Source organism: Saimiri boliviensis, chromosome 15, assembly GCF_048565385.1.
Source record: "Saimiri boliviensis isolate mSaiBol1 chromosome 15, mSaiBol1.pri, whole genome shotgun sequence".
Classification (NCBI taxonomy): domain Eukaryota; kingdom Metazoa; phylum Chordata; class Mammalia; order Primates; family Cebidae; genus Saimiri; species Saimiri boliviensis.
Window position 1 is genome coordinate 6,028,743 of NC_133463.1, and position 24,313 is coordinate 6,053,055.

The 24,313-nt window shown below is 36.5% G+C and overlaps 1 protein-coding gene across 5 annotated transcripts in view; it reads right to left on the bottom strand.

Annotated features, from left to right (window-relative positions):
- The window catches only part of PCMTD1 (protein-L-isoaspartate (D-aspartate) O-methyltransferase domain containing 1), a 157,115-nt gene that overhangs the window by 78,597 nt on the left and 54,205 nt on the right, over positions 1–24,313 (bottom strand). For 4 of the 5 annotated variants that reach the window (XM_074386649.1, XM_010351602.3, XM_074386648.1 and 1 more), the window contains exons 3-5: positions 20,415–20,517; positions 7,977–8,148; positions 5,758–5,881 (exon numbers count right to left, since the gene is read on the bottom strand). In XM_074386649.1, coding sequence (XP_074242750.1) covers positions 5,758–5,881; positions 7,977–8,148; positions 20,415–20,517 — 399 coding nt within the window. Of the gene's footprint in view, positions 1–5,757; positions 5,882–7,976; positions 8,149–13,900; positions 14,093–20,414; positions 20,518–24,313 lie in introns of those variants that run through there. The other variant, XM_010351605.3, reaches the window with a different exon arrangement.

Sequence of the window (24,313 nt, forward strand, 5' to 3'; positions counted from 1 at the left end):
ACTTACTACTGCACACCCACAAAAACTTATTCTCCATGCATCCTATTAAATTTTGGTAAATATCAATTTTTAAAACTTTTTTCATTCTCTGAATATTACTATATGAAGCTTTTATTTCTTAGAAATTCACATAATCCCTGACTCCTTTTTATAAGTTACTGTTGGTTACTGATGACTTTTCTCTTTACCACAGAAACTTTTAAGTACAGTAGTCTCCCTTTACCCACGGTTTCATCTTCCACGGTTTCCATTTGCTACGGTCAACCAAGGTCTGAAAATATTAAATGGAAAAGTCCAGAAATAAGCCAACTCCTAGGTTTTAAATTGTGAAGCTGTTCTGACTACTGTAGTACAATCTCATGCTGTCTTGCCTGGAATGTGAATCATCCCTCTGTCTACAATTTTTACACCATATAAACCACCAACCCGTTAGTAACTTAGTAGCTGCCTCAGTTATCAGATAGAAAAAACACAGTATATCTAGGATGCTGTACTGTTTGCAGGCCCAGACATCCCCTGGAGGGTAATGGAACATATTCCCCAAGGATAAGGAGGGTTGACTGTATACACAGAAAAGAGTCAAGAGTTTAATAACTCCCAGGTATCTGGGCACTCAGCTTCAGCAATTATCACTCTTCCCATAATCACCCCAGATTATTTTGATGTAAAATTTTATATCATTTAGTCTGTAAATATTTCAGAGATATAATGGATTTTTTAAAAAATTTAGGCTCCTCTCCTCCAATTTACCTTATTCTGCTAAATTTACTCCTATTTTACATTCACAGTTATAAATGTCATTCAATCCAACCAATGGCAGTCTTATCAGCTACTTAGATTTGTGTTGACATTCTTAAAATGAGGGAAGATGGAAACTGTGCATTCACAGCATATTATCTTTGCTATGTAAACACCATCGACACTATGAAGAAACTGAATCAACTAATGGGCAAAACAATGAGCTAGCATCAAAATGGCAGAATCAAATTCACACATAACCATACTACCCTTAAATGTAAATGGGTTAAACGCCCCAATCAAAAGACACAGACTGACAAACTGGATAAGAAGTCAAGACCCCTTGGCGTGCTGTTTTCAGGAAACCCATCTCACAGGCAAAGACACACATAGGCTCAAAATAAAGGGATGGAGGAAGATTTACCAAGCAAATGGACAGCAAGAAAAAGCAGGGGTTGCAATCCTAGTCTCTGATAAAATAGATTTAAACCAACAAAGAATAAAAGAGACAAAGAAGGGCATTACATAATGGTAAAGGGATTAATGCAACAAGAAGAGCTAACTATCCTAAATATATACACACCCAATAAAGGAGCACCCAGATACATAAAGCAAGTTCTTAATGACCTACAAAGAGAGAGACTCTTACACAATAATAGTGGGAGACTTTAACACCCCACTGTCAACATTAGACATATCAACAAGATAGAAATTTAACAAGGATACCCAGGACTTGAACTCAGATCTGGACCAAGTAGTGTGGTGATTCCTCAAGGATCTAGAAATAGAAATACTATTTGACCCAGCAATCTCATTACTGGGTATATGCCCAAAGGATTATAAATCTTTCTATTAGAAAGACACATGCACACGTATGTTCACTGCAGCACGGTTCACAATAGCAAAGACTTGGAACCAACCCAAATGCCCATCAATGATAGACTGGATAAAGAAAATGTGGCACGTATACAACATGGAATACTATACAACCATAAAAAAGGATGAATTCATGTCCTTTGCAGGGATATGGATGAAACTGGAAACCATCATTCTCAGCAAACTAACACAAGAACAGAAAACCAAACACTGCATGTTCTCACTCATAAGTGGGTGTTGAAAAATGAGAATACATGGACACAGAGAGGGGAATATCAAACACTGGAGCTTCGGGGGTGGGGGGGAGCTAGAGGAGGAATAGCAGGGGGTGGGGGTATTGGAAAGGGATAGCATTCAGAGAAATACGTAAGGTAGATGATGGGGTAATGGCTGCAGCAAACCACCACCATGGCACACGTATACCTATGTAACAAACCTGCACGATCTGCACATGTACCCGAGAACTTAAAAGTATAATAAATGTTAATAAACTGTCAGATAAAAAATAAAATGACTACTGATAGAATTCTGAGATTTTAACAGTGTCAGTTACAAGGTAAGATAGTTAAACAGCTGCTGCACAGAAATCAGCAAGGGATTCTATAAGCATTCTTTTGTACGATATTTATGGTTAGGCCATTGTCAAAGGCAAGCTCTGAAATTTTCATTACTTTTTTTTTTATTATTTCCCATCCAGTTGGGATAGTTTAAACAAAATTATCATAAACTGTAATTCTAGTGTTAGAAAACTAGGAAGAAGAAAATAGTTTTACTGTTATTATTGTTGCAAGGAGTTTAAGTAGGGACCAGTGACTATAGCATAGTCTACTATAATAAATAGTACTAATATAGCATAAATAGAATATACAGATGGTCCCTGACTTACAATGGTTCAATGCAGGATTTTTCAACTTTACAATGTATTTATCAGGATGTGACCCCACCTTAAGTTGAGGAGCTCAACTTATGTCTCATGATGGGGTTCTGGTTTCTACTAAATGAGTATCATTCTTGCAACCAAAGTAAGGTCGAACTATCCTAAGTTGGGGACCATCTGCTGTGCTGCCAGCATTAAATCCATTTTCTACTTACAATGTTTGTGACTTACAATGGGTTTATCTGTCCATAGTCCCACCATAAGTCAAGGAGTATCTGTAGTCTACTAAAAAGTAGACTTCATGGAAGTAATCATATAATGCAAGCCAAGTGATAATCACTGACTCTGGTGCTAGAAAGAAATGAATGTCCTGTACTTTACTACATCCCAGAGCATACCCAGTGACACCTGTTTTTTACTAGACAGGAAGTTTAAATAAACATTTCCACACAGTAACCTCATGTTTCCAATAGAATAAGTCTCTCTTATAATAATCCTTTTTTATCATTCTTGTTTTACAATGGATTGTTATATATGGACTCAAATCCTTTTTGTAGGTAGCCAAAGTATATATTGGCAAATGCATTTGAAAAAAATTGGTTACTAACACTTTCTGAATTAAGAAAGGTAGAAAACTTTTTAGGACTGCTTAATTTCTTTCTAAATGAGATCACAATAAGAGCACAGAGTCTGACTCACAAATCTGTAAAGAGTGGTCAACATATCTCCTTTGATGGTAGCTCCCATTAGAAGAAAAGGCTTGCAGAGCACTCTCCCAAGGTCAAGCTGAAGAAACGTTTAGGCCACCAACACTCTCAGCAAGCAACACTCACCAGAGAGCCACGGGAGCCTCCCTGCGTCATCACATAGGTTCTTTCCAAGGGTGGAGGAATGGCTAGGCTTGTGTATTTCAGCCATGTAAAAAACAGCTGGCCGTGTTTGGCTGTCATTCCTTCCTCTTTTCCTCTGGGATGTGCCTACTTTCCTCTAGGACTCACACATTGACTACGCTCTGTTCAGCATGTATTTAAAGGTAGACTCCCATGGTGGCAGGCTGGCGCCGTTGCCTCAAACTGGGTGAGTGGGTTGGTCTGTCTAATGTCAGGGTAGAAGGCAAAGCCATATTCTCTCACCTACTTTGCTTGGTAACAAAGCTGACCTCTCAACCCTTATCTATATGACCTCCAAGCCTATCTCATTTGGTAAGAACTTAGGCAGGAAGAGCAAATATAGTTTACTAGCCCTCCCAAAAACTCAACATCACTTTTTATCAAGCAATTACTACATGCCAGGAACTAAGAAAAGCACTTTACAAATATTACTTCAGGCCAAACGAGGTGGCTCACACCTTTAATCCCAGCACTCTGGGAGGCCAAGACAGGAGGATCACTTGAGGTCAACAGTTCAAGACCAGCTTGGCCAACATGGTGAAACCCTGTCTCTACTAAATATACAAAAATTAGCCAGGGCTGGTAGTGGGCACTTGTAATCCCAGCTACTCAGGAGGCTGAGGCAGGAGAATTGCTTGAGCCTGGGAAGTGGAGCTTGCAGTGAGCTGAGATCGTGCTGCTGCATTCCAGCCTGGGCAACAGAGTGAGACTCCGCCGTAAAAATGAAACAAATATTACTTCATAGAATTTTCAAAAACACCCCAAAAGTCCAAAAGTCACACAGCTCCAAAGACAGTAGTAGAATGAACACTGAAAATAAAATTGTATCTTTCTATAAAGCCAAGTTCCTATGAAATAAATTCATTTAAAAGGCAAACTAAGTCAAGAGGTTACTTTTTGGTAAATAATTTTACCTCATGGTTAAAAAAACTATGATCTCAGTCAAACCAGTGACTACCGCTCTCTCCTCTCCTTTTCAAGCGCTCGTTCACCCCATTAGGTTGATCACTCCCTCCTTGAAACTTTTCTTTCTTGGTTTTCAACGCCCCGGGGACCTGACCCTAGTTTTCCACCACCACCTCTGGCCTCTCCTTCACTAATTCATCTTCCTCCATTTTATCTCTAACTGGGGGACCTCAGGTCCAACTCCACTATCTCCTCTTTATCCGCTTTCCGCTAAGTGATCTCATCCATTTCTAATACTCGCCTAAAATGCCATGTTCATGTTGAGGGGTCTCCATTTCTACCTTGCTCATGCAGTAGGTTCGTGCCACCTGGCCACCTGACATTTGTCTCTATGGTAACAGACACCTCAAACATGGTGAAAAGAAAATGTTGGGTCTTTCTGTACCTATTTCCAAATCATGCCATTTCCAGTCTTCCTAGCAACAGTAAATAATGCCAGCACTCAGAAAGCCTCAAAAGCAAAATGAATTCCTCTTTTTCTGCCACCCACACTCCTTACAGTCTGCTTTTTCTGCCTTCAAACAATGCCATCCACACCATCATCCACTCTCCCTCGGGTGTAAGAAAAGCCTCCTGACTGGGCTGGCCTGCCTGTTTTTCCCATGATAATCCATCCTCCACAACCAGCCAATGAGCTTCCACCACTCTGGACCTATGCCTGGTCTCAAAATGACCAAGTTCTTTTCAGCCTAAAGCCTTCTGTATGCATTGCCTCTGTGTATGAAAAATGTTGCCACTAAATCTTGATGTGGCAAGTACTTTTCTATTACTCTGGTCATAATTTAGATGTTGCTGTGGCAGAAAGGTCTTCCTTACCACCACACTTACAGTAGGTGCCCTTCCTACAACCAGTAACTTGCAACCACATCACAAAGTATAATTAATACATTTGGTTTTGCTTTGACCTGCCCCTTCTTCTTACATTTCCATGAAAGTAACTAACAGTGTCTGGTATAAGGTGAGGGCTTTATTTTACCAAAAGAAAAGTTGACGCTAGGCAAATTGGCTCACGCCTATAATCCCACACTTTGGGAGGCCAAGGCAGGCGGATCACTTGAGGTCAGGAGCTCGAGGCCAGCATGGCCAACATGGCGAAACCCATCTCCTCTAAAACTACAAAAATTAGCTGGGTGTGGTGGCACACCCAGTAATCACAGTTGCTTGGGTGGCTGGGGCACGAGAATCACTTGAACCCACAAGGCAGAGGTTGCAGGGAGTCAAGATGGTACCCCAGTCTTGGCAACAAAGCAAGACTGTGTCTCAAGAAAAAAAAAAAAAAATGAATAAATCCACCAAATATCTTAATGTGTAAGTATTTAATTCCTCGTAATTACTCAGTCTTAAATCCCAAGCATATAAATTGAATGCTGTAAGTCACAATTTAATCAGAAAATATAAAGAGCTACTTACGGAGTCCCACGGAATCTGGTTTGCCATTGTCATTCTTACTTGGCTGCACAAGTGGAGCGAATGAAACAGCAAGGATGTTTTTACTTTCCCAAGTGTTCTGTCCAGTTCGCATGATCTGTGTTAACTATTTAGAGAAAAAAAAAAAAAAGAAAGTGAACAGCTTAATCCTAGCAATGTGGTCGCCTTACAGTCAACATTTTGTTTTTAGGGGAATGCTGCCAATGAGAGCCATACACTCACTTATATTTAAATGTAATCCAATTAATTCCATTTAAATATTTGCTATAAAATATAAAAGGAATGAAAATTATTTGTTGATAATACAGATATTTTAATACAAATGGGATACCCAAATATGGCCAAGTGAGTCTGCAATGTTAGATCTGGGGTCTGACAGTGTCCAGGAAAGCACTACAATCCATACATGCCTTTACCTTCCAAAACACATGTCTGAGACAGGTTCACTAATTTGGTTAAAGGCATTTATTAATAACACCATATTTTGACTACTGTACCAACAAGTTGACTTCATGCTCTTCCATGATATTCATGGAATATAGATTCTAATTCAACCCCCAACTTGATATTTCACAATTAAATGTAGTCACAAAGAGACTAGAATTTTACCATTTCAGCAAACACTCATCACTGGTCACAGAAAAAAAAATATGAGCTCAATACACATCTTGTTCAAGTTTAATTAGTATATTCAACTTATACCACAAAAAGCGGCTCGTTATTCTATTTGGTATTTGTAAAATAGTATAGAGTAAGTGTTCCACAAAATATTGATAAGGAAGTCACGTTTTACACATTTGAAAATGCATTGTTAAAGAATAACAAAATAAAAGGAAGATTGTTTAACTGGGAGTCTATACCCTGGAAGCATTCTAATAATATTTTTCCATGAACTTTTTTGAATGAGTATTTGTATACTCTGCCTTTTTAACACCTGACAAATGACTTGCTACAGAACACAGTACATGGTAACAATGAGACCCACTGAGCTGCAAATGACACATGGTGATGTTAAGGGACCTCCAAGATATATATACACTCCACAACTATCATGCTAGGTCCCAGCTGTCTTAGACATTCTACCTCCACCACAAAATGCAAGGTATTTTAAACATTTCAGATTTCAGTTAATATGAATATTAGCTGTGCTTTTATAACTTTTTAAAGTAATTTGCTTCTGAAAGGTGTACCTATTTTCTAGGTAAACTAGTAGTTCATACTTTATACCTAATACTTCTAAACCAAGGCAAAAAATATAAATTTAATAATGTTCATGAATAGCTGAAGCTCAAATAAGTCTATATGGTACTGACGAAGATTTTTTTTTAGTTCACTAGTTTTATTAACAAAGTTAAGCCATCCAAAATCAAACCACAAACAGGATTTCTTTTCTTTTCTGAGACAGGGTCTCGCTTTGCACCCAGGCTTGAGTGCAGAGGCACAATCACTGCATACTGCAGCCTCAACCTCCTGGGCTCAAGCGATCCTCCCACCTCAGCCTTCTGAGTAGCTGGGACTACAGGTGCACCACCATGCATGGCTAATTCTTGTATTTGTTTGTAAAGACAGGGTTTCACCATGTTGCCCAGGCTGGTCTTGAACTCCTGGGCCCAAGCAATCTGTCTGCCTCAGCCTCCCAAAGTGCTGAGATTACAGGCATGAGCCACCATGCCTGGCTAGGATTTCCTTTCACTATGTTCAAAGAACTGAAGAATATGGGAAACTGAGCAGCTGGTAGAGATCATCACATTCAACTTTTAGGTGAGCAAAGTAGAGGAGGAAGCAGCTTGCCGTACGCCAGGCACAGGGAGTAGCTGAGCTGAACTGAAAGTCCAAGTTGCCTCTAGTCATAATAGAGAGATCTTTTCTCTATTTGCTTAGTTTAAATAATCAGATGTTTCAAGTTTTTTCTAAACAAATAAGATAGATCTGGTGAAAAGTATTTCTCTTTAAAAGTTACAATGTACTTTTCACTGAATAACATGTCTTAATCTTTTAATTTTTTTTTTTTTTTTTTTTTTTTAAGATGGGGTTTCACCATGTTTGTCAGGCTGGTCTTGAACTCCCGACCTCAGGTGATCCACCCGCCTTGGTCTCCAAAGTGCTTGGATTACAGGCGTGAGCCACCATGCCCGGCCAACATTTCTTAAACAAATGTGCTTGCTTCCTAGGCCACTAAACAAAAGGAGAGTAAAAGTTACCTGATCCTCTATAGGCATGACTAATATGCCTCCGACTTTTAGTAATATCTTCATGTAGTTTTCATGGTCTTTCTGGACTCCAGCTCCACAATAAATTCGATCATACTGATGACTGTCAGATGCTATCTGGAGGCAATTACCAACAACAAATGCAGGTTCACAGAACTCAAATCTGCATTGAAAAACAAATATATTTCAATTCATTTAAGCAAAACATTAGATCTAAAAAATTTACCATAATCCAGTCCTTTAAAATAATGAAGTTACCAAAATTAATTATGAGGACAAAATTATTATAAACTTTATTTAAATATATTTATTATGTTTAGCACTCATCAAATGTATTATTTTATTATCAATGACATAGGACATGTGTTGTCAAAACATTAACATTTTTGGTCACACTGAAACCTCACTGAAGTATTAAGAAATAAATATAATGGAAAGCCCATCACAACCTCAATATTGTGATACCCCCAAAATAACATATGATAACAATGAGAATCCTAAGGGTCTATAAGTGAGAAAAGGCTTCACTCTGCATTGTCCTTTCCAAAAAACATGAGGAGTCAGCAGAAATGAGAAGACTCTGTGTAGAATTCACCTCAGTTTGACACTTTTGCTGAGGGTAACAGTGGGATAGCTTTGTCAAAAAAAGATGAGTGTCCTGACCACACACCCTTGCAACCAGTAAGCTTAGGAAGAGTTTCCAATAAACTCTGTCTGAGGAATATTACTGATTGGGACAAAGAGCAGAATGAATACTACCTTTTTTTAATGCCACTGCTTTGGTCCCGGTGATCTCCCTAAGCAACAAGAGATAGCTACGATTTCAAAAGTATTTTATCTGGGCTGCTTGTTCCTGGTTACAGTGTTGGTTCATGTTATACAGAGTTAGGCTTTTACAAACTATCCTATCTGGACTTCTACTTTATTTCTTAAATTTTGATAAACAAAACAAAACAGGCTCTAATATAAGCATAATTAAAACTCCAATGCACTAATAAGACAGGTAATCTTTTTAAGATTAATTCGTATCCTTTCACTTTTAAGTTGAGTAAAGTTACTATGATCATAGGACAAAAGCAGACTATTATTTGAGGATGAAATAATTTACATTAAAAGGTCTGGCATGCAGTGAAAAATAACACTTTTGAATCACAGTCATTTTACTCTATAAAATATATCCTGTCCTTTAGTAATTAATAGACTTATTGCATAGTAAGTTTCCATTCAGAGTCACTAAAACACAGACACATTATAAACATCTATTTTCTAAAGAAGAAAATTTACCAAAATGTATGCCCTGTCCTAATTTCTTGTCTTTTTGGTGGAAGGGGATAAAAGGTGAAGTGGGAAGGGTTAGGGGTGTCCCTGTACTATGGTCTCCGCGCCCCCACACTAAGGCAGTCCACACCCCATTATTTCTTTTACTGTAACTGCCATCTCACTGATCACATTTTTCAGGTCTCTCTTCCATCCCTTTGCTCTCTACTGCACAAGGTAAGTTGGTAAGTTCAAGTTCCTAGCAGTGCTATGTGAAGGATCTTTATGAGTCTACCACCAAGTAGTTCTATTAGACCTTTCCTGTCTCTGCCTGAGCCTGAACACTACTCTGCAGGCAGACTGAATTCGTTGCTTCCAATTCCTTACAGGAACCATTACACTGTGTTTTGAAATGCTGCAGCTGGGTATGTGCTTTTCCCTTAACTAAAACACCCTTCCCCTCTCTTTCTACCCTTAATAAATGCCTGGTGTCTTTTCAAGATATAGGTCAAATATTAGCTTTGCAATGAAATCTTACTCAACTCTTTAATAGTACCTCATTCTTTCTCCTTGCACAACACACACAAAATGGGAACTTACCCAGATTAGAGAATCATATTTAATTTCTCTTTCATACTCAAAACTATGGCATATCTCAGACTGTTTAAATTATGGCCAAAATATAATTTTTGGCTTTTAAGTAACTAGATATTGTAGATCATATGGTTTAATCACCTTATCAAATTCACAGTAAGCATTCTTTAAAAATAAGTTGGACTTTTTCAGTAAGGTCTATCTAAAAATCTTACAGAAATTGATTTAAATGCTTTAATTTTATAATAATTCCTATCAACCTCATAATTTTCAGAATGAATGTGAGCAGGGTATTTAAATAATTAAAAATTTTTGAGTTATTAAACTTCTTTGTCAAATATGTTAAATCAACTAAAAAATATGCTTATAGTTTTAAAAACTTCCTACTAGTTAAAAATACATGGTAGCTTACAGAACTACTGCCGAGGAAAACACCATTACAGGTAATGACAACTTACAATTAAAACCACTTCTCATGTTAGTGATATTTTATACATGTTCGTCACAGCAAAATAAATTGGAACTTAGTGTTTGATTCTAAAATTAAATGTGTGGCTCTGGCAAGTTACCTTATACATTAATTCCACAATTCCTTCAGTCAAATACTATTTATTGAGCACTAGCTTTGTGCAATGACTGAGGATATAATGGGAGATACTCGTGTCTATATCTAATGGAAGAGACAAGCATTGAGCAATCCTATTAAGTGAAATATAATTTGCAACTGTGATAAATGCTCTAAAGGGAAAATGACAGGCCTGGGGATCACAGAAGTGCTCCCTGAGAAATGGCAAGCTAGAATCTGAAAGGTGAGACAGGACAATCTAGAGCCACGCTGTCAGGATGAAAGCCACCAACCACCGTGATGAGGAAACCCTTAAAATGTGGCTAGTTCAAGTTTAGCTATACTGTAAGTATAAAATTCACATGGGTTTTCGAGACTTTAAAAGAATGTAAACTATCTCAATAATTTTTATATTTATATATTAAAATATCATACATCTTAATAGTCACACAAAATGGAAATACTAAATAACCACCCTTTCACTTATTAAAGAGTTGCTTCTCATACTTTCTCCTTAACACAATCTTACTTTGAAACATTTTTAAAATGTATTTTCCTGCTATCTCTTTGAATATTTCTTCTGAATTTAATTGTATCTCCATCACCTATTACAGTCCTCAAAATACATGTATTAAATAAATGAACCATATAAGAAACATAAATGTTTTGTCTTTTCTACCTACCAACGTTAAATATGAACCCAAATTTAACATATTAAAAAATCTCAGGAGTAGAAAAGAAAGCTTCCCTAGAAATAAAGTTACACAAAAAGCATATGCCTATGGTACTTCTTTTAATTGTTTTAATTTTTAAAATATTGAAAAGAGTCTCACTGTGTTGCCCAGGCTGCACTCCTGGCCTCAACTGATCTTCCCACTCCAGCCTCCCAAAATGCTGGGATTATAGGTGTGAGCCACTGTGACTCTATGGTACTTCTTTGTAGTAATATAATAGTTTCTGTTTTGCTAAATTGGTTACTATAATAACTGTAGCTTCATGTTACAAAATACATAGTTTTTTCCCAACATGCCAAAAGAGGAAAAACAAACTCTTGACTTTAATGAATAATTAACTCTCCTATAAATAAAGGCAGGGGTTTTCTTGGGCTGGAGAGCCTTTCTGAAGATCTCAAATCAACCATCCTTATTATTCTAGTACACAACATGAACGTTTTTCCCTCTAATGTAAAGTAGAAGTATATCTATCTAAGAGGAATTATTAATACATAGGGTAATTGCAGAGTAAAATCAAATCTCTAAATTATAAATAATTTCTAGTAATTGCAACTCTCCTTCTAGCAAACACATATGGGATCTTTATACTTTCATTTAACATGTTTAAATTGATTACCAGAATACTCAAATTTGAAAGTTTACTTGAATTTAAAACAATATTCAAAAAGGAGTGCACTATTATAAAATTTAAAAATAAAAACTGAAAGATAAAAATATTGGACAAAACAAGGTATTTTTAAATGTTGGCACTAAAAATCTGAAACGTATTAGAGAACTCATATGCCAAACACACTACAAAGAAAACTATAACACTACCAATGTAATGGTTATAAAAAAAAATGTCTACCAAGAAAGTATCCTATCTAGGGATCATAAGTACAGCTTAACCTTTTCTAGCCATAATACATGAAACTTCACAATCAGTTAAAGAAAAAATCTCTCAAATTGCATATTCTTACGTTTCTTCAATCTGTAAAGTGATTATGGATTAACTTTCCCATAAAGTACTTATAGCTGAAATTTGGTTTTTCTCACTGGGTACACCATTGAGAGTCTTAGAAATTTTGTGTTCGGATACTAATATCATGACTCATTTATCTTTTTTTTTTTTTGGAGAGGGGGGTCTCGCTCTGTTACCCTGGCTGGAGTGCAGTGGTTCGATCTTAGCTCAGTGCAACCTCCACCTCTCGGGTTCAAGAAATTCGTGTGCCTCAGCCTCCTGAGTTAGCTGGAACTATAGATGTGCACCACCACAATTGGCTAATTTTTTGTGTTTTAGTAAAGATGGGACTTCACCATGTTGCCCAGACTGGTCTTCAACTCCTGAACTCATGCAATCCACCTGCCTGGGTCTTCCAAAGTGCTGGAAATACAGGTGTGAGCCACTGCTCCAGGCCCATAACTTATTCTTATACAGCATTTTATGTAAACAAATTCATAGCAATCAGGTTATAGAATGGCCAAAACTTCAGTTTATATTTTTTCCAAATGGTAACAATTTTTCAGGTAGGCCAGGTGTGGTGCTTCACTCCTGCAGTTCCAGCATTTTCAGAGGCCAAGGTATGAGGATCACTTGAGCCCAGGAGTTCAGGCCAGTCTGGGCAATGTGGCAAAACCCTGTCTCTACAAAATTTTTTAAAAACATTAGCTAGGCATGATAGCATATGTCTATGGTCCTAGCTACTCCAAAGGCCAAGGTGGGAGCATCTCTTGAGCCCACAAGCTGGAAACTACGGGTAGCTATGACCATGTCACTGCACTCCAGCCTGTGTGACACAGCAAGACCCTGTCTCAAAAAAAAAAAAAATGCAGGTAAATGTTTACTGATATTTGTATATATATATTATATATGTGAATAACTAGATGATTGATTCAAGACACAAATGGTGGCTACCATGTTATCAAACAGAGTAAATTACAACTCCTATTGTTTCTTCCAAAGTAGAGAAGAAAATAAAAAAAAAAAAAAAATTCCTCCTTAGGCTTTGACTATCTTCTGAAAGCTATATCTTACCTAAGTTTCCATAAACCTATAGAGGTAAAGGACATATTTTAAGCTACAAATACAATTTCTGTATAATCTATTAGACTGAACAATAAACTCAATGGAAGTTCTCAGTTTATTACAAAATACTACTACACTATTTATAAAATTACACACATAAATTAAAAACGATGAAAGAGAAAATCTGAAGTCTACCTTTTTATATCAACCACACAATAAATGAAATCTGAGAAGGAAAAAAATGGCAAAAAGTCTACTAAAATGTCTACTTAACATGGGTTACAATTACTTGTAAAAGAATGGTTGATGTGTTCTCTCCCTAATTGTTACACTTTATATTTGAAATTTAGGAGTTCATTAAAATTTTATGTTAATAAGTAAAATAAAAAGTAGCAATCATTCTTATGCTTTGAAAAAAATGTTCAAAACAAAATTTCCGAGATAGAGATGACCCACACTCCAAAATTATACTACCAAAAAGATGTTATCTGTACACAGAAAAAAAAAAAAAAATCAACAGTCCTGAAATGTATATAACAACGAAATCATTCATTCTAGGTTTATAATCATTTATTGATTTAAACCTGAAAATCCAATGAATATTTTTCAGATTCTCTTATGCAGATAGGGAAAAGTAATTGACATACTATTAATTAAATATACCCTGAAAATCGTTTATGAAAACATATAGAGCATATAGATATCTTGGTTTAGAAGAGGCACACTTGCCCACAAGAACACCAGGATTCTAATCACTTACCTTAGCCGTGGTTTTCTTTATAGGTGCATGTTGGAATATCTCCATCTTCAGGCGGACAGATGATTTCGTTCACAGCAGGGACCTTGCCAACTTGCCCATATAATTCTTTTGATAAGCTGCTAGGAGATCAGGGTGACCTAGCCTTGCCCTGTAGCTTCCCTCTTAGACGGATAGTCTAGGTCTAGGAGCTGACTGAGAGTAGAAAAAACAACATTCCCCTTCAATACACTGTTGAAGTGGGCTGACAGTTTGCACACCTAGTTTATCATGTGCCACAGGACGCTGTTATTGAAATTTTAGACAATGATTCCAGTGGAATAAAGAAATTTCGAGGACGTGGAAAAGAATCCTACCTTGTTCTCACACCTCATCCAAAACCACCTGTTAATGTATCACAAAAACTTCTTTTCCTTGAAATATTTTGTCAAAATACACATTTTGAGTTTTAAGAACTATGGCTGCTTTATTAAGACAAAACAAAACTTCAGACTTTTCCATTGTGAAGAAAACCAAGGGAAATGTTAAACTCTTGATCTCCAAATACACCTGTACAATTCACGGACTCTTAGAATCAAGAATTAAGCAATTGAATTATAGTTTTTGAAAAACGTAACTTCACGTTTTCAAGTGTTTTCCCCTCTCAAATGCATCAAACGCATCTCAGAATAACTCAAGCATTATTCCAAGCAATGTGTTGCAAGTAAATACAGTTATTGTTCATTAAAGAAAGCATTAGAGAAATCCATAGTAACAAAAACAATGTCCAAACATTTTACAGGAAATGTGACCAATAAGTCATATATAGGTGAGATCTTTTATTGCTGAAATTGTATTTCAACAATTTCTTCTTCTAAAAATGTGCTGGAAGCCATGCAACTTTTCCCCATGCCATTTCTAACAGAGATTAAAATATACAACCGAGAGTCCCGATGACTATATTCAAGGATTCCTCTGTCTCAACAGCTGAACGTCTGTCATAATTTAAAAATGTATTTACATATCTGTCATAAGTTTAAAGTGGAGTTACAATCTCTAACAATTGTTCTAAAACTACTTCTAAACATTATTAGAATACCAAAATGTTCACATATTTGAGAAATATTTTGAAATAATATTGAATATATAATGAATTACATACAGGAAAACTTGTTCAAATAAGCATAATTCTCACAAAGCTGAAGTGAATAAAAGATGACAATACAGAAGCATCTAATTTGCAAATGCAAATCACATGTAAAAAATTAACATCTAATTTAAAATAAGGATAGTAGATATGACCATATCAACTAAATCTTCTAAATTACAAGACTAACTCTACATATAAAACTTAGACCTCAATTAAATTTGAGGAATGAATTGCCTCCCCCACCCATCCCTGACCCCAATAAAAATTCATGGCATAGGCAAGTCTCAGTGAATGAGTAGGTCTGCTCTTTCATATAAATGCCATAGTGAATTCAATGTGCTATCTATCCATTAACAGCATACCTGAATTCTAATGTGAAGAAAGTAAATGATGAAAATAAAAGTACTGCTTCAACTTTCCTATCCAAGCTGCTAGGCCGTAATTCATTGGTAGCAGCCCCTTGCTAGGAAGAGATATTAGAATAAATCAACATTTACATCATAAGAGCCAAACTAGAACTAAGTAAAAAGACTGCCAGGCTCAGGTTATAGCCTCTTGGTCTAATCCTGTTTTCTCATCTGGGAAATGTGAACATGCCAATTAATATTGTCTCTAGAACTGTGGATAAAATATTAGAATGGTTAACAACACTAATGCACAGACAATGCACAGGAGGTGCTATTATTCTTTATCACCTCATTCCTGTTTTCGTTACTGATATCATGACTCATTTATATGGCAAACTATACAGAGACAATGGTCTTTCATTCATATGGAATGAAAATCTCCAATAATTCAAACTACATTATATTCATTTGGCTATGGACACTATCAGATTTTCAAAGTCACAGCTGTAAGTCATCTAGGAGGAGAGGAATACAGGATTTCTGGCCTACTGCTTTACAAGAACATGGCCCTCTCCAAAGCATGCATTCTAGAGGGCCAAACCAAATACCTACATGTATATGCATCGCATATCTGTGGCTATAAATAAATAAATGCTATACTAATAATCAATTCATTTGCCAAGTATTTACAGGGTTAAAAGTTTATGATTCAGGCTCCTTTAACTAACATACTCTTCTAAGTAACTAAAGCTGGAGAGATTTTTTTTTAACTGTACATGCCCAAATACTGACTCATAATTTGACTTTCCCAACATCCTTCTTTTCTCTCAAAAGCCAGATACCTAAAGGCCTTTACTCATCTAGCTAAAAACAGAATGTTTAGGAGAGCATGTGTAAAAGTACAATAGGAGTCAGCAAACTATGGAGAGCATGCCAAGTCCAGACTACAGCTCATAAACAGTGTGCTATTGTAAATAAAGTGTCACTGGAACACCCTCACGCCCATTCATTTTCATGGCATTTGTTTCCAATTTTATACTGCAAAGGCAGAATCAGGTAGTGACAGAGATCATTTCGCTTAGGATGCCTAAAAGATTTACTAACTGGGATTTGTGGGGAAAGCTTGCCAATGTTTCGGAGGACCCTTGAAATCTCATCATTTTTCTAAGAGAATTTCAGTGAATTTAAGAATACCATATGTAACAAAGGATTACATCAGACATGAAACTTACTCCTTCCCTCTCATCTCCAGTAGAGTAAATTCAGAGTAGCTTCTCTAAATTATTTCATTTGCTGACATAACACTAAGACATAGAAACTTTAAAAGTACTTACAGAAAAGAAAGAATACTACTTTCAAGACACAGGAATCAAGCTTTACACAACATAAAAACATATATGTGTACTTTATCTGGGAAAGGGTCTCACTCTGTCGCTATCACTGGAGTGCAGTGGTGCAATCTCAACTTACTGCAACCTCTGCCTCCTCTGTTCAAGCGATCCTCCCACCTCAGCCTGCCAAGTACCTGGGAATACAGGCATGTGCAACCATGCCCAACTAATTTTTGTATTTTTTTTTTTCTTTTCTGTAGAGAGCATTTTGCCATCACTGCCCAGGCTGGTCTCAAACTCCCGGGCTCAAACAATACACTTGCCTTGGCCTCCCAAACTGCTAGGATTACAGGTATGAGCCACTATGCTCAGCCTATATTTGTATTCTTAAAAAGGTCATCTAACATTACATATTCTAATGCTGATTAGCATAAGGATCTTTCCCCCTCTACTGTATTTGGGAGCTTACTATGATCTTAAATAAATGTATATAAGAAAATTTAAGGCTGGGCGTGGTGGTTCACGCCTGTAATCCCAGCACTTTGGGAGGCCGAGGCGGGTGGATCACGAGGTCAAGAGATCGAGACCATCCTGGTCAACATGGTGAAACCCCGTCTCTATTAAAAATACAAAAATTAGCTGGGCATGGTGGCACGTGCCTGTAATCCCAGCTACTCAGGAGGCTGAGGCAGGAGAATTGTCTGAACCCAGGAGGCGGAGGTTGCGGTGAGCCGAGATCGCACCATTGTACTCCAGCCTGGGTAACAAGAGCGAAACTCCGTCTCAAAAAAAAAGAAAAGAAAGAAAATTTTAAAAATGCAATTGAAATCATAAGTGACATGATAATACTTTTGAAAAGGGGATTGATTAAAAAAAAAAAAAATCCAAACTGACAGGATAGAAAAGACTGGAAGAATATTAGGCTTCAGCCATTTATTCTCTCTCCATTACACATAATCAGGGATAATCTGGTACTAAGGAATACATAAATGGCAATTAATTTTCCTCAGTTATTTTATATTTTGTTAAAATATGTACTTTGATAAACCATACATAATTTAATAAAACTGCTTAGAAATAAGATTTTTAAAACCACTTTGCCCAGAAAGCTTGTAAAATTTTAACTTGAAAATTAGTTGAAATATTATCCACAAACATCAAGAGAAATTGAAAATAAAACACTTGTAAGAAGAAAAATGTCATTTTATAATCTGTCACTAAATCCAAACTGTATAAAGGTAACAACAACAACAACAACAAAAAAAAAAACACTGAATCCAGCCACTCATTACATTATGCCAAATGAAATATCTTCCTAGTACGTACTACTCTTTGTATACAAGCTACTTTATAATCTGAAACACATAATAGTAATTTTTAGTACACTGAAGATTAGAATAAAACTTGCAGAACTGTCTTCAAGACTAGTTCATGAATATAAGAATCTGTTTCAAAAACAACCCGTAACAAACACCTAAGAAGTAACTAATATAATAACTAAAACAAGACCATTGAAAATTATAGAGAAACATAACAGTCATATCACTGTATTTTAGGATTGATCATTTTATGAATAACAAACGTATATAACACAGTAACAACAAAATAAAACTAAAGAAATAGAAGGCAGGGTAATTTGTGCATTTTACAATTACAAAGATAAGAGAAATTTTTTAAAATGGAGATACTTAAATAAGTCGTCTTGAAACTTTTCTGTGTTGTGGATTATTATTTAAATTACATCAACATAGAAATGCTTTATCGCACATTTGACTGTTTCCCAGGACTATACCCACTTGCCAGCAATAAACTTGAGCTCCACAGACACTTGTACAGAGTTGCTTCACTGATTCAAGAGTCTTCCTTGAGTCTGTTCTGCTCAAATAATGACCCAAAATGGAATTATCTGTGTCTTCATGTATTAATAGGTGAAATCTATTAATAACTAATATACAACAGCTTAAAATAGACCTTAAACAGTGGATTTTACTAACACAACTTGTATATTTTCCAAGTTCAAACGTATTCAAAAAGCCCTTTTGTGTACATGAACTTTCAAGATCAAAACAAATACTTATAGCAGTTAAATAAAATGAACAAAATTCTATAGGTCTAATAACTGTATAAAAATATATTCACAACTACATCTTAAGCACTTACCATGTTACTATAATTCTTAAGACAGAGAGAAACAATAAAGACACAAAAGGATGCTAAAATTGAAACTTAATTTCTTATCAAATAATTTGGACTAAACATAATATTTCTACCAAACGTGCTTTTCTTGAAAATAGGATATGAACCAACACAGTAAGCCTTGAAATCTGAATCAAAAATGTGTATTACATGCTGTTTGTAAAGACAGGCATAAATAAGATAAAGGATGGTGCTCAGTAAATTAATGCGGAACATTTAAATGATTGCTTAAATCCATTGAATTAATTACAGTGAAAATAAAACCTGAGCATTTCCCAACTGCCCCATGCCTGTCTGTGGGCTTTAACATAGTTACAATCACACCTAGGTAGACACAAGACCTTGCCTTCACTGTAAGTACCGAGGATTTTGCTCCGTTATATTGGGTTTCTGTTCTTCAACCAGTCAAATGCCACTTGCCAGAGGATAAATACAGACTGGCATTGCAAAGGAGAATGAAACAAAAGCACAAAAGGGCAAAGGGAGGAGAGGAAAAAAAAAAACATTCCTCTGAAGATATTTACAAGGTTTTTTGGCTTCTCCTCTCCTGGTGGTGTCCTTCAATCTAGATCTTTCAGAACAAAGCCCTCAGTGCTGATCTAACCCCCTCCCCCTCAAGCTGGTGATGGCCATGGCCGTGGGCTGAAGATAAGGGTCCACTCCCCACAAGCCAAGCTGGAATTCTCAATGCTTTTGCCTAAAAGTTTGTTCTTTAAAGTGACTGTGTTCTAAGCTTGTGTTTTCTATCGTTTTTAACACTTTTATCTCTTTGAAAATAAGATACACAGAGAAATAAGAGATGTAAAAGCTCTCCAAGTTTTACACAATTTCAAAGAGTTCATGAACTTCAGTATACGAGCCCTTGCTCCACAGCAATGCAGAATTCTAGTAGGATCACACGCCAAATGGACTTTGCCTGCCAGCCCAAGGACCAAAGCCTGTACGATGTTTCTTGTAAGGGGAGTTCCAGTGTGAGTTCAAAAGGATGGTTTCATAAACTCATTTCTCATAAACAATCCTATCACAAGAGGTATCAATGTATTTCTATGATCATTTCTTCTGGATATATTACAAAGTAGCTGAATATGTTAAAGTCTTTTGTATGCTGATAGGTACCACCTCTTATGTTACAACCGAAGATTCAGGAAAGAACTACTAAATTACTATTCAAAAGGTTTAAAAAAAAAAAAAAAAAAACAGTTCCAGAAAAATACTGCAATCACAGTATTATACTGTATCTCCAGAAAAGATACTTGAATAATGTTTAATCCATTCAACATTACTAATAAAGTGGTAGTAGCACAAACTTACTAATTTATAATTTACTATAGAATTACATATAGTAAAAGTTAAAGCATAGAAGAGTCTTAACTTTTTCTCATTTTATGGTGCACTGTTTTTTGCTGCATTCAATTGAGCAACTCAGGATCAGTAATAGCATTCAAGAATAGACATGTTCCACGTATCTATTTATTAAGTAATTTCAAACCAAAACTGTAGATACGAATACTTACTTATCAAAGCTATCACTATTTTTGATGAAGCTCTCCAGTTTTTCCTTGGCATATTCCACCACATCTGAATGAAGCTCAATTCCATGATTTATTCCAAAAGGACCTGCAATCGTAGCAGCATTTTTATAAAAATTATTAATTATATGCTCTTACAGAGCTCTTTTAAGTTCTGCTCATTTATATATCACAGGAGTATTTAAAGACAGCTTGAAATATGCAAACACCTCCTAGCCACAGCCTTAAAGGTTGAATGGAAATCTACGTACATTGCTTTAATGTAAAAAAGAAAAAACAAACCAAAAAAAACAGTTCACCCAAGTTTTCTATTAAAAAATACTACCAAGCATAACGTTGAAACCTACAGAGTTCTCCCAAGGGAGTAGTTTATCTGGCAGGACACAACTGCTAAAAAAAAAAAAAGTAGTATTTCTACAAGACGTTTAAGTTACCTGATATTATTTTCATTTATCGTTTGCTAAAAAGTTGGTAAATCAAAAATACCTAAAACCAAGGGCTGACACAGGTAGCATTCCATGAATGTCTCGGAGCATCCCTACCCCCAACCAGCAGAGGCTAAATTCCCACTCCATTCCTTTTGGAGCTCCCAGTGCCTTACAGAATGTGGCCATTCTAGACTTGACTCTCAGGTTCCAGCGTACTTCACACTTCTCACTTAAGACTTTTCTTTATATATGCCCATGGATGGACTGACCTCTCAGGAAAACGGGAAAGAACAAAGGAGGGCTTTCCCAGCCCCCAGAGATGTTCTTGGGCTGGCTGTTTTCCCCACCTTGGTACCAGCTCACACTGCGAATACGAGGACTCAGCATCTCCTAAGGCTACTCGTACATACCAACCTGGCCCATGACCCACATGAGAATAACACACAAATTACACATTCCCTTTTCAACTTCTGGAATTAAGCCAACCAGGTTTTCCACTCATCATTTTTGCTTGACATTGATCCTAGGGAAGGAGTATTAATTTTCAGTATCTTCAGGAAATTCTTAACGGGATGTGCCCTCTACTAGTGTCTAAAACGACAGTGCACGTTGAGATTGTTTCTACTCACCATTAGGTACTTTTAAACAAAAAAATCACAATCATAAATTGTCATGTTTGAATGTTAACATGCAAACATTAAAAATGTTTTGCAGTCTAGGAAATACTGAAACTATAAAAATTTAACCAGAATGTTCAGATACAATCTTCAAACCAAAATCAGGTAAAGATAATGCCTTCCCCTACTAAACTTTTGCTTTTTAAAAACATTGATTTCACTTGAAAAATGTGTTCAGATAGGAAGATTAAATAAAAAGGTACTTGATTCATCGAACCACAACAGAATTAACTTCCTCTGCAATGTTTTTACATTTTATAAATTGTCCTGATTAAAGCAATGTTAAACTTTTTGCTTCTTGTTTCCTTTCTTAAGAACTAGCTTATCTGCCTTCATCTGAAAACTGGAACATCTCTCCAAAATCACTTAAGACTTCTTGTAATTCTCTATTACTATAGATAAGCTGAGTAAAACTAAAATCTCATTTATATTCAAAATAATAAAGCAGCCAAAATATTAAACTTAGAAAAATCACACAGTAAGGTCACTTTTTTAATACATTAAATGTGAATATTCTGAGAACTTGAATTTCCATAGGTGTCAACATATAAAATGTTTTAAAAAACCAAATAGTTTTCCTTGTTCAAAAGAACTCAAGTATATGCAGGACGTGATGGCTCATGCCTGTAATCCCAGCACTTTGGGAGGCCAAGGCAGGCAGATGGCATGAGCCCAGGAGTTCAAGACCATCCTGGCCAATGTGGCCAAACACTGTCTCTAGTAAAAATACAAAAATTAGCCAGGTGTAGTGGTGTACACCTGTAATCCCAGTTTCTTGGGAGGCTGAGGCACAAGAATTGCTTCAACTCAGGAGGCAGAGGTTGGAGTGAGCCTACATCATGCCACAGCACTCCAGCCTGGGTAAAAGGGCAAGACACCGTCTTTAAAAATAAAAATAAAAAAAATCAAATAAAACTACAATTACTTAACATTATGAACATAGTAAGAAAAATACTATCCTATGACATAAACCTAATTTCCCTTTCTTCTTTTTAAAGTGATCATTGACTATAAAACATGAGAAGTCTATAAATTTTCATTACCTGTTAAGAACCTGGGACCAGGCATGTAATGCCTGTAATTGGTGACCCATGCCTGTAATCCTAGCATTTTGGGAGGCCAAGGTGGGAGGACTGCTTGAGCCTAGGACTTCGAGACCAGGCTGGGCAACATGGCAAGACCTCATCTCTACAGTAAACAAAATAAAACAAAACAAAACAAAAAAAGAGCCAGCCTTCGTGGTGCATGCTTGTAACCCCAGCTTCTTGGGAGGCTGAAGCACGAGAAGTGCTTGAGACCAGGAGATACAAGCTTCAGTGAGTTATGTTCCTGCCACTGCACTCTAAGCTGGGCAACAGAGAGAGACTGTCTCTTAAATAAAAAGGAAAAGAAAAAGAGAAAGAAAAATAGTAATAAAAGAAAAACCAGGGCTGCAAAGATAAAAGATGAATTAAAAAGGTTAATATTGCTGGCACTTGGTTTCCTGTAAGACTTTATGTTCCTGCCACTGCAGTCCAGGCTGCACAAGAGACACTGCCTTTAAAAAATTTTTTAAAAAGGCCGGGCGCGGTGGCTCAGGACTGTAATCCCAGCACTTTGGGAGGCCGAGGCGGGTGGATCATGAGGTCGAGAGATCAAGACCATCCTGGTCAACGTGGTGAAACCCCGTCTCTACTAAAAATACAAAAAAGTAGCTGGGCATGGTGGCGCGTGCCTGTAATCCCAGCTACTCAGGAGGCTGAGGCAGGAGAATTGCCTGAACCCGGGAGGCGGAGGTTGCGGTGAGCCGAGATCGCGCCATTGCACTCCAGCCTGGGTAACAAGAGCAACACTGTCTCAAAAAAAAAAAAAAAAAAAAAGCCAGGCGCGATGGCTCACGCCTGTGATGCCAGCACTTTGGAAGGCTAAGGCAGGCAGATGGAGGTCAGGAGTTCCAAGGCCAGTCTGACTAACATGGAGAAACCCCATCTCCACTAAAAAATAAAAAAACTTAAAAATTAAAAAAAATTTATTTTTAAAAAAAGCCTGTTGTGGTAGCACATGCCTGTAATCCCAGCTACTTGGGAGGCTGAGGCAGGAGAAATCACTTGAACTTGGGAGGCGAAGGTTGCAGTGAGCCAAGACTGTGCCATTGCAAAAATTCAGTTTCAGAAAAAAAAAAAAAAAGAAAAAGAAGAAGAAGAAAAGAAAAAGAAAAAAAATCTAGTTACATTTTTTTATGAAAAAAGAAAAACCAGGGCCGCATAGACTGGAGATCAATTAAAAAGGTCAATATTGCTGGCACTCTGTTTCCTACAAGACAGAATATGCAAATATAATAACAAAGGTGTTAAGAATCTGGAAATCAAGGCCTCTAATCCATAGTTCAAACTGCCTTATTAACAGAGGAAGTCTGAATTTCAAAGTTCTAAGTTCTTAATTAAAGATGCCACTGGTCTCTTTCCCCCGCCTTTTTTTTTCCTGTTTTCTGCTTATTGTCTAACAGCAAAGTGGCAAACTTATACCAATAAGTTTAATTAATGTGTAAGAAAATTTAATTTTTTTCACATAACTTGTTTTTCACACTACCTTGACACAAGGTATTTAATAATGAAAGATAAAGACAATTCATTAGTATGTAAAAGATTTCTTTCACAAACATAAATACACATGTAAAATATGCTATAAGTTAATATTGAATGTAAACACCATTTACAATTTTTTATAGATGAAACTTTAATTTTTAAATGACAGGCACATCTTTAATGATCACTACTTAACAATGTGAATGGTAACTAAC